Source organism: Nannospalax galili, unplaced genomic scaffold (assembly GCF_000622305.1).
Source record: "Nannospalax galili isolate Female #2095 unplaced genomic scaffold, S.galili_v1.0 scaffold806, whole genome shotgun sequence".
Taxonomy (NCBI): domain Eukaryota; kingdom Metazoa; phylum Chordata; class Mammalia; order Rodentia; family Spalacidae; genus Nannospalax; species Nannospalax galili.
In genome coordinates this window covers 10,989-20,676 of record NW_008355419.1, presented here as the reverse complement: position 1 = coordinate 20,676, position 9,688 = coordinate 10,989, and the positions used below count along the sequence as shown (strand labels likewise).

Genomic DNA, 9,688 nt, shown 5'->3' with positions numbered 1-9,688 from the left:
GAGGAGGAGGAGGAGGAGGAGGAGGAGGAGGAGGTGGCACAGGTGGGAAAATGCAGTGGAGGTGGGATTTCGCTTTCTAAATCTGAATGTGGTGCCAGAATGGGGAAGCAGGTCCTCCTACAGCACTGCTGCTCTGGTTAGAAATTGCTAGAATCTAGAGTTTCTGTATCTCACCTGACCACAGGAAAGTGACAGGAGAGTGTAGGGGTTTCAGGTTGTGTCACTGTGAAATGGCTGATGGAAAACAGGGTTAGGGATCTGGCAGGTCTTTTCAAGTTTTTGAAGATTTATTGTATGATGTATCAGGTGAATCTCAGTGCCTGTGGAACACAGGACTTGATTGCAGAGTATGTACCAGGCACATTCTGCACAAGATGAAAAAGAAGCATCACAGTAAAGTAAGTGTCTGTGGAAAAGTGTCCATCCTGCAGAGTTCAGGCAGGGCTAGATGTTTGAAAGCACCTATTTTGGTGATTTTACATTTCATTGGAAGAGCTTGGCTTGGAACCTAGGTTTTCCACTAACTCCACATTGTTGGGAATTATAAAAACTTTACTTTCAGGGTCAGAAAAATGGCTCGGCAGGTGAAGGTGCCTGTCCCCAAGCACAATGACTTGAGTTTGATACCCAGAACCTACATGGTAAAATGAAGGAACCAACTCCAGCAAGCTGTCCTCTGACTTCCACAGGTATGCTGTGCTCTGCTTACATGTAGGAAATAAAAATGTAATAAACATTTAAAACCTTCACTTTCAAATGTGATACTGCTCTGTGCTGCAGGCTGAGCTGCTTCTGACAGTCACCTTAGTTAATGTGCATCATTGTGATTATCTTACCAATTCTGTGACTTGGACTTTATCCTCCTACCAGTCCTCCCCATTCCTTTCTAGTGAGAGCGGTTAAGTGTGTTTACCAGTCATGTCACAAGGTGGCAGCCCCGAATCACTGGTGTTCCCTAAGAACCATCTAGACAGAGCAAATCAATGAATTTGGGAAGGAGTTGGGGGGTGCAGGTAGGAGAGAGGGTCTAAATAAGATAAAAACATATTGTTGAGCTCTACAAAAATTCAACAAAAACTATTTTTTTTAAAAAGGGGCACAAACATGGCTGGAGAGATGGCTCAGTGGTTAAGATACTTGCTATTCTTCCAGAGGACCTGGATTTAGCATCCACATGATGGCAAACAGCCGTCAGTAACTCCAGTTCCAGGAGATACAACATCCTCTTCTGGCCTCTGAGGGCATTGCACACATGTGGTGTACTTTGCATACATACAAGCAAAATACTCATACACATTAAATAAAAATAAAATACTTAAAAAAGAAAAGGGCTCAAAGGAGGTGGATAGGTCAACTCCTTCCCCATCCTCACAGACTTGAGGTAAATGTGAAACACATTTAGAATTGGAAGGTACTTTAGAGAAGGGCTTGTCAAATGTTAACATGCTTACAGACCACCCAAGATTATTGTTTAAATATAGATTCTAATTCTTCCGGTGGTAGGGTCTACGTGCCTCTCCCTCCCTCTTCTCCTCTTCCCTCCTTTCTTCCTTCTCAGCCTGTCTGGTCTCATTTTTCAGTTCTTGCCTTCTTGTGTTGCTTAGGCTGACCCTAAACACCCCTCACCCCACTGCTAAGATTTGGACAATGCATTGCTGTTGGCTGGCAGATCATAATTTGAGTAACAAGGCTTAGAATGAATTCTCATTGCCTCTGATTGGATATCTGGATGGACTACGAATGAAGTTCAGAGAACCTAACTTGCCTCACGTAGCCATGATTTTAGCACATTACTTTTGCTTTTCAATCCAAGGCTTCTTTGTTCAGTCCTCCCTCCACTATACCCCGGATTTCCTCTGTAATTTTCAGCTACATCTCTTGTTTAGGAACTCAGGACTCCTGTTTTCACCATCCCCTTTTGCCCTTGCTCGAGGTGTTAGTCTTATGACCCATTTACCCCAAACTGTCAGTGGTTCTTTTGTGATCACAGATTTGGTTCCAATATCTCTACCTAGTTTTCATGGCCTTCCAACTTATGGTTCCACTTTAGCAAGCAGCTTATACGAAAATAATTGTTGATCTGTTAACTGAATACCACTCTGTAATTGCAAAAAAAATGCAGCTGTTTTGTTGACATTCTGAATTCTTCTAAGTAAATAAAAATTTTTTAATTAAGAAAAGTGAAGAAGCATGTCCCCAGAGCACACAGAGAGCAAGACTCCCTACAAATGGGGAGGGGATTTGGAAACTGAAATTTGAGTCCCCCCAGATGGCTGGGTCTTTTAAGTGTTCTTGGTGCATCCCTCTCCCCTAATTTTGGATTGGTTAACTTAAAGAGAAGGCTGATAGACTTACACCTCCAAATGAAGACATCGCCAGGTCTGGTCTTGGTCTTATCTGAACTGGTCTGGACCAGTTAGCTGGAAAGAGGGAACTGCTGGCTACAGGGGTTGCCTCCAGATCTCTCAGATCAAGAAGAAGGCAGAAGTATTCCATCTTTGTTACTCATCAGTGTCCCTTTCCCTATTTATCTACCTGTCAAAAATATGGCTAGCTCACAGTCATTCCTCCCTGGCTGTCAGAGGGCACTCTAACTATTGGGATTTTTGGGTGCCGACTGCTCTAACTGCATGTTGACAAAAGGGACAATGTACAAATGGGCAGCAGTCATGATAAAAGGTCCTGGATGGTGGAGATCTGGAATGAAGGACAACCATTTGATGACAGCGTACCTTTTCAAGGTGTGCTATGCAGGTGAAGTAGCATGTGTAACATACATAAAGTGAAATTGTTATTATAACTATAGTTTCTGTTGAAAATATACTAAGCCTTGTGTGGTGGCACATACGTTTAATTTCAGCACTCCAGAGGCAGAAGCAGGAGACTCTCTGTGAGATCAAGAACAGCTTAGACTACATAGTGAGTTCTAGGCCAGCTGGGGCTACAGAAAGCCCCTGTCTTGAAAAACCAACCAACCAACCAACCAACCAACCAAATAACCAAAGATCCAAAAACCAAACAAAAACATGTAGCTAAAAGGACAGTTGGGACAACGTTGCCTTCATCAGAGGAGAGAACAAGCAAGAAAACAATCCAAAGGACCTGTGTATGCTTTGTCATAGGCTTCAACGAGGCTGATGGTATCCGACGATGTCCTTGCCACTGTTGTCCACTGCAAGGTGTACATTGTGGAGAAGGCCATTGGTTTGCCTCAAGAGCTGGAGAAATTTCTCAGCAATCAGATTAAGTTCAGAAGCCAGCCATTGGGTTTCTTCTATAACAACCACATGAGGAACATTGAGACACAAGGGTAATGAGGAAAATCCTTTAACATCATTGGTAATGTAAGTCTCATTTAATAAGGTAAAATGTAACTGTGTAACTGGATGGACCATGCACCAGAGCCCTACAGGGTAGAGAGCATGCTTAGAGACCTCATAGGATTGCCCAGTGATGTCCCATGGACACAACAGGAGTGTTTTAAAACACATTTTCTTAATCCCGTGAGTTTGGTAACAAGGAATCTAATTGCCTCATCCAAGTGGGGAACATGAGTGGCTAGAACACAAGATGTCTCATTATAGTTGTGAAAGGCTATTTTCCAGAGAGGATGTGTACCGTAAGTGGTGAAGAGATGGTTACATTTAGCCTGTTTAGGAGAGTGGACGTTCTAGTTAGATTTCTGCTACTGTGGTAGACAATATGACCAAAACCAACTTTTCATGGATCTTACACATAGGAAGAAAGGACCATTTTCTGCTTACAATACAGTTCCTCATCATGGGAAGCTGGGGCAGGAACTCAAGGCAGGAACCTCGAGGCAGGAACTGAAGCACAGACCATGGAGAAATACTGCTTACTGGCTTACTTCTCTGGCCTGTGCTCAGCTACTTTCTTATACAACACAGGACCACCTGTCCAGTGGTGGCAGCACTCATAGTGGGCTTTGCCCTCCCAGATTACTTAACAATCAAGAAAATACCTCACAGACATGCCCACAGGCCAATCTGATAGAGGAAATTCCCAGTTGAGGTTCCCTCTTCCTAGGTGTGTCAAGTTGACAACCGAAGCTATGCAGCATAGTGGGCCATTGGTTAGTTCTGTTAATTCTGATCCCATTTGAGTTAGAGATGCCCAGCAGAGCTTGTTGAGGATGAACTCAAGTTCTTTTCCAGGTTGTGGTGAAGGCATATTCCTGAAAGTTCCGCTCTGTGGTCATTGTCCTCCATTCTTTTAATCTCTTGTTTTCCTCAGTCAAAATATTTCAGTCTTTCACTTCCTCCCAGAACAGTAGACCAACTTTATGGCCTACTTCAGACAGGAATACCTTTCCTAATGAATGTATCTCCTCTGAAGTGGCCCATTCTAATTGCTCTGTAATTCCTAGGCCTGTGCCAATTCCTCTGAGTCCTACTTGTTATAAGAAGGGGTTGCAGCTTCCTACTTGTTATAAGAAGGGGTTGCAGCTGTGGGGGTTTCTTGGCCTGTAGTTTCTTTGGGCCAAATTTGGGGTAGCCACCAGAGAAACTGGGTTTGTTGAAGGGCTGTGACTCGAGTATAATTAAGATAAAAGTGGTGGACCCAGAATCTGGAAATATCCCATCGAAGGGTAAGGTTAGTGAGAATTATTCCTAGCTAGACAAAAGTTTGAGCCTGCCAGAGAGGCTCCCTGATATGTCTATCCTGCAAGGTAAAGACTGGGCTTACGGGCTGATTTAGTCATATGTAGTTAGGTCCACAAGGTAAGATTAGTTCTAGAAGGCCCATGGGTCTACCAGGTCAATCTTAGCAAGTGGGACTGATTGTCGGGAAATTCCATAAATATCCCACAAGTACAAGGTATGAAGTTTTGGGGACAATGTTCCATGTTGCAATGAACCTTACATAGCTGGTCAGGTTCATGGATCTTACACATAGAAGTTCCTGAATGAGAGTGGACCTTGCAATTCATCAGCCATTCCTGGTTGGGAGCACTTACTGTACTGTAAACAAATAGGGAGCTGACAGTCATGATCCCTAAAACAGGTATCAGTCAGGAATGGATTGGATGGGGTGGTCTTATTAGGGTTCAGACCAAGACCGTGGAGCGAGTGTTCTGAGAAGGATTTGCCTTTGTACAGGTCCAAAGTAGTCTTGCTCCACTTCAGTGCTAGAGGCTCCCCCCTATAATGGGGAGTGAAATGGTAAACCTATATGTGCCTTTTACCAGGTATTGGTATTGTAATGCATGTCCCAATAGCACCAAAATACTGCAATGGACATCATTTTCATCCACCCATTTCTTGGAGTTTGGCTCAAGGAAATCTGGATACTGGGAGGGACATTGGGTTATCGAGGGTTTTATCAGACCTACAGAAAAACATCATTGAGAGAAGTGACACCCAAGAATGTGTTGTGCTACCCATCATAACCAATGAACAACAGAATGGCAGTGGTAATAAGAAAAGCACAATTCCCCAACAGGACATCTAAATCAGGTAGACTTAGCTAAGTCTGGAGAACTCTGACTTCTGAAAAATATCCTGAGGTCTTCCAGCAGCTCATAGGTATAGCTGGAACTGGTACTTTCTGGTGAGTCCATACAGTCTCAGAGGAACCGGTAGCAGTCCAGCCTTGATGCAAGTGTGATGGATCCACAATTGAATCCAGCGATTCTAAGGGCTGTGGGGTGGATAGGATAACAGGATATGAACTCTCACACAGGAATGAACATGGCTTGTATTGTGGTATGGTGCCTTGACTAGTGCCAGGTCCCCAGGACAGAGAAAGGGAGGGCTCTTTTGCTCCTCTCTGGAAAGCCCTGCCTGCAGCTCTGACAGGATCTGTTGGAATTTTGCCAGTTGGGTGATATGAGCTGCCAGTCTGGCTGCTTCAAGGTCTAGAACAAAGTCATTGGTGAGGAAAGGCCTGGCACATAGGGCTTCAAAGGGCATGAGACCTTGTCGATTGGGTGTGTTCCTAAGTCTGAGCAGGGCTAGGGCTAATAGTTTTACCCAAGGAGATTGAGTTTCCTGAATTAGTTTCTTCAGATATCTTTTTAGGAGATCATTAAGATTCCCCTGAAACTGGAGTTAAGGATGGTTTGTAGCTGCCATGTGGGTCCTGGGAATCAAATCCAAGTCCTCTGCAAGAGCAGTCAGTGCTCTTAACCGCTGAGCCATCTCTCCAGCCCCCCACACTCATTTTTTTAAAGGAACAAATAATACACTTAATTCTATAGGTGAAATAATTGAAATACATTATTATGGACTATAATTATAGAGTAATGAGACTTATCAGTGGTATAACTGTTATTGTATAGGTGAGATTGAGAGATGATATGACAATTTATGAGTATGTCTATGTTAGAACTATGTAAGTAGAAGAAAAAGAATGCAATTATTATCCTTAAATTGTACTTCTATTGATAGTATGTATTTATGATTGCAATTGAAATATTTCTAGAACAATAAATTCTGTTACTCAATAGCTTTTTATTTTTTTAATTTTTAGGTATTTTTAGTGCTTTACTAATTTATTTTATATCATCATTGTTCACTATGAAAAACAGAAAGATTTTAAGTCTTAAAATGTAAATATGACAGAAATAATATTCATTTCTATTGTTCAGTATAAAGCACTTGGTTATCTTCTGAGTCATGAACACTTTGATAATCTAATGAACTAACATCACATGATCTAACACCCTTATCTATTACTGCTAAGTTATAAAGATCAACAAATAGTCCCAAACCTAGAATGTTGGTATTTGTATAGCATTTCACAGTTTCCAAGGTGGCTTGAAGTCCTTGTTCTTCCATTAAATATCATTATAACCTCCAGGAGAGGACTGAACTTTTGTCTCCTTGATTCTTACCAAGAAAACTGTGCATCAAATATCCTCTTGGCCCTGAAAGTCTATGGTGTCATGGACACTGTCTTATTTAATAGGGCATCTTTATGCATGTCATGACTACTAATGTTATACAGATAATCTTTATTGTCTCAGTTGGATAGAGCCAAGGCCCAAGTAGAGAAGATAGGAATAGAATGGGCTGGTACTTACTAGCTAGCAGTAAAGATCTGAGCTCTGGCCTTTGACTCATTGAATTCTTTGTTAGAAAAGACAGTGCATTTAATTTGCATTTCCTACAGGGGGAAGGAATGGGTGATCTCCAAATAGATGAATTTAAAACAAATCTAGGCCAGGAGAGCTTGAGGGCCAGTGGTTCTATGCCTCTCTCTTAAAGCTATGTCAGCCAAATCTCAATGCTAGGGAAGGTGGGCTTTCCTATAGGCTCCAAGATATATCTTTATGTATTGACACTGAAGGGAGAAGCTATAGCTTGAGGAGAGAGGAGAGAGGAGAGAGAGAGAGAGAGAGAGAGAGAGAGAGAGAGAGAGAGAGAGAGAATGTCCTTAGGGCATAGAGATCTCCTAGTGAGGGGTAAGAGTCTAGGAATGCATCAGCATTGCAGGGAATAATGCAGGTTGCATCAATTATTTTTCCCCAACAACTTATTAATTTTATGTAATATCCATTTATTTAGATACTGAATTACTCTTCAGAATGTTGACTAGATATTGCATTTCTATTGTTGAGTTTATTCCCAAATACTCTGTACCTTTTTTATTGAATATTTGCAAATTTCATAGTATGCATCTGTATAATATTTAGACTCTCTCCCATCTACACCCTTTATAGCCCCAACACCAGATTTTTTGCATTCTGTCATATGTGTTAAGGTCTTTTGAGTCCAGTTTTTGTTTCCCTCAGTGTGAGTCCTGGAAAGGCCTTTGACATATAACTTCTTTTTAACTTCTGACTAAAGATCTGTGATTGGTGTCAGCATGGAGGCTGGAGTTGGATGTCTTGGTTGCCTGGCATTGAGGTTCAGAAGAACATGCAACTCAGGTATCTGAAAAGTATGAGCAGCCATCAGTGAACTCAGTGTCACAGGTCAGAGTCTCACCTTGCTGGTGACCCAGCTCACTGTCCTGTTGCCTCTGTGAAGCAGTGAGTTTTGGGAGAGTTGTCCTGTTACTCATTCTCTACTTGCTGATGTCCTGATCATTAGGAGACAGATGATGCTGTTGATGTCATGGAATAGGATAAGACAGCACTGAGAACGAACACAGCAACACATACGAATCACATAGAACAGGGCTGAGTGAAATACATACGCCAGATGTAAATACATATAATGTGCTGTCCTGACTGTCACTGTTCTTTGCAGGGAAGTGACAGGAAGGTATGTTTTGAAGGGGAGGAAGAGGTAGATGTGAGGTAAGCTGGTCTGTATGCTGCTTACAAGTGTGTTCAACCTGTGAGAGTCCATGAACTCTGAAGGTATGAACAATGATTTTAAGCACTTTTCATCATATGTGTGTACTCTGTGGAAAGGTTACAATGATTAAATTTTGGTAAAATTAGTATAATTGGAAGAAATTGGGGCCTCAGACAAATTAGAATGGAAATAATTCCTGGTGGTCAGAGCAAGTTGAGACTGAGGGCAGAAAGGGGGATGGTGTGGTCCCTTTCTTGTCTGAGTATTGTATTGGTTGCTATGTATCTGATAACGTGTTAGATTCCTTTAACCTCTTTTTGAGGTAGGCAGAATGCCCATGTTATATATAACAAGACTGAGGATCAAAGTGTCAAGGTCTTGTCAAGGGCCAGAGTACTAGGAATTACAGGTGGGATTTAAACACAGGATGGGGACATTTCTACAACATACATTTTTGAATGAGGGAAGGATTAACCAATCTTTCTTTGTTGCAGCATCAAGGAATATAGACTCAAGCTTGATCTCACAGCTGTGTCTCCAAGAATACCTCCCTCTTGGTCCAGTATGTTGGCACTCAAGAGACTAAGGCAGGAGGATTGCCAAAGTTCAAGGCTAGCCTGGGTTACATAGTGAGTTCAGGAATAGCACAGGATACATGGTGAGAACATGTCTGAACAAACAAACAAGGAAGCAAACCAACCAAAACAACACAAATACCATTCTCTCCAGTGACATTTCCAGGAGAAAATAGTCAGTGAAAGTGCTTACCTAATAAAGAGAATCATCATTGGAGGCCACGCCTGGGGGAGCAAGAGAAGAGTTACCAAGGCACGGAAATGCAAAGCTGACTAAGGTTTTTTGATTTCTAGATGAAAGTGGTAACAGATGAAGGTGGTTGAATGCAGGGGAGGTAGCCCACGATCAGTTAAAGAATTAGCTCCCCGGCATGACCCATGGTGGGTTAAGGCTTTCCAGTGTGTATACCCTTGGGTCATACATACACCTCAGCAACCCCTCAGTTATTATGGTAAACAAGCTCAATAAATTCATTGGTTCCTCGGTAAAACTTTAGTCAAACATTGGCTTGACACCAGAACCTTAAAAGGGAATAAGCATTGCTTAACATCCCCAGGAAAAGAAGTCTCACAACAGATAGAAGATTTATTTGTTAATGCTATTGTTCCTCTTAAGTTACAGATTGGGAAATAAGAATATTTATTTGGGCTTGCCAACGAAGTTAGGGGGTCACTTACAAAGACATGAGCTCTTGTCAGCTCTTTCTCCCCCATATTTGAGATCCATGCCATTAGAAAATGAGAATGTAAAAGATGTTAAAAGGATATGGGAAATGAAGATATTTTCCAAAATAAAAAAAATGAGAAAGCCTAAGCAAGTGATAGAGGTCTGTTTAGGCTTGTCAC

At 41.9% G+C, this 9,688-nt stretch overlaps 1 protein-coding gene and 1 long non-coding RNA gene across 2 annotated transcripts in view; both read left to right on the top strand.

Annotated features, from left to right (window-relative positions):
• Window positions 1–3,333, top strand: part of LOC115067613 — a 20,165-nt gene extending 16,832 nt beyond the window's left edge. The window contains exons 2-3 of the long non-coding RNA XR_003847000.1: window positions 563–689; window positions 3,123–3,333. This is a non-coding gene — a long non-coding RNA (uncharacterized LOC115067613). The remainder of the gene's footprint in view (window positions 1–562; window positions 690–3,122) is intronic.
• Window positions 3,334–5,168: 1,835 nt separating this feature from the next.
• Window positions 5,169–9,688, top strand: part of LOC103749793 ((E3-independent) E2 ubiquitin-conjugating enzyme-like) — a 12,613-nt gene continuing 8,093 nt past the window's right edge. The window contains 1 exon segment of the mRNA XM_029555883.1: window positions 5,169–5,209. Within this exon segment, the coding sequence (XP_029411743.1) occupies window positions 5,169–5,209 (41 nt within the window).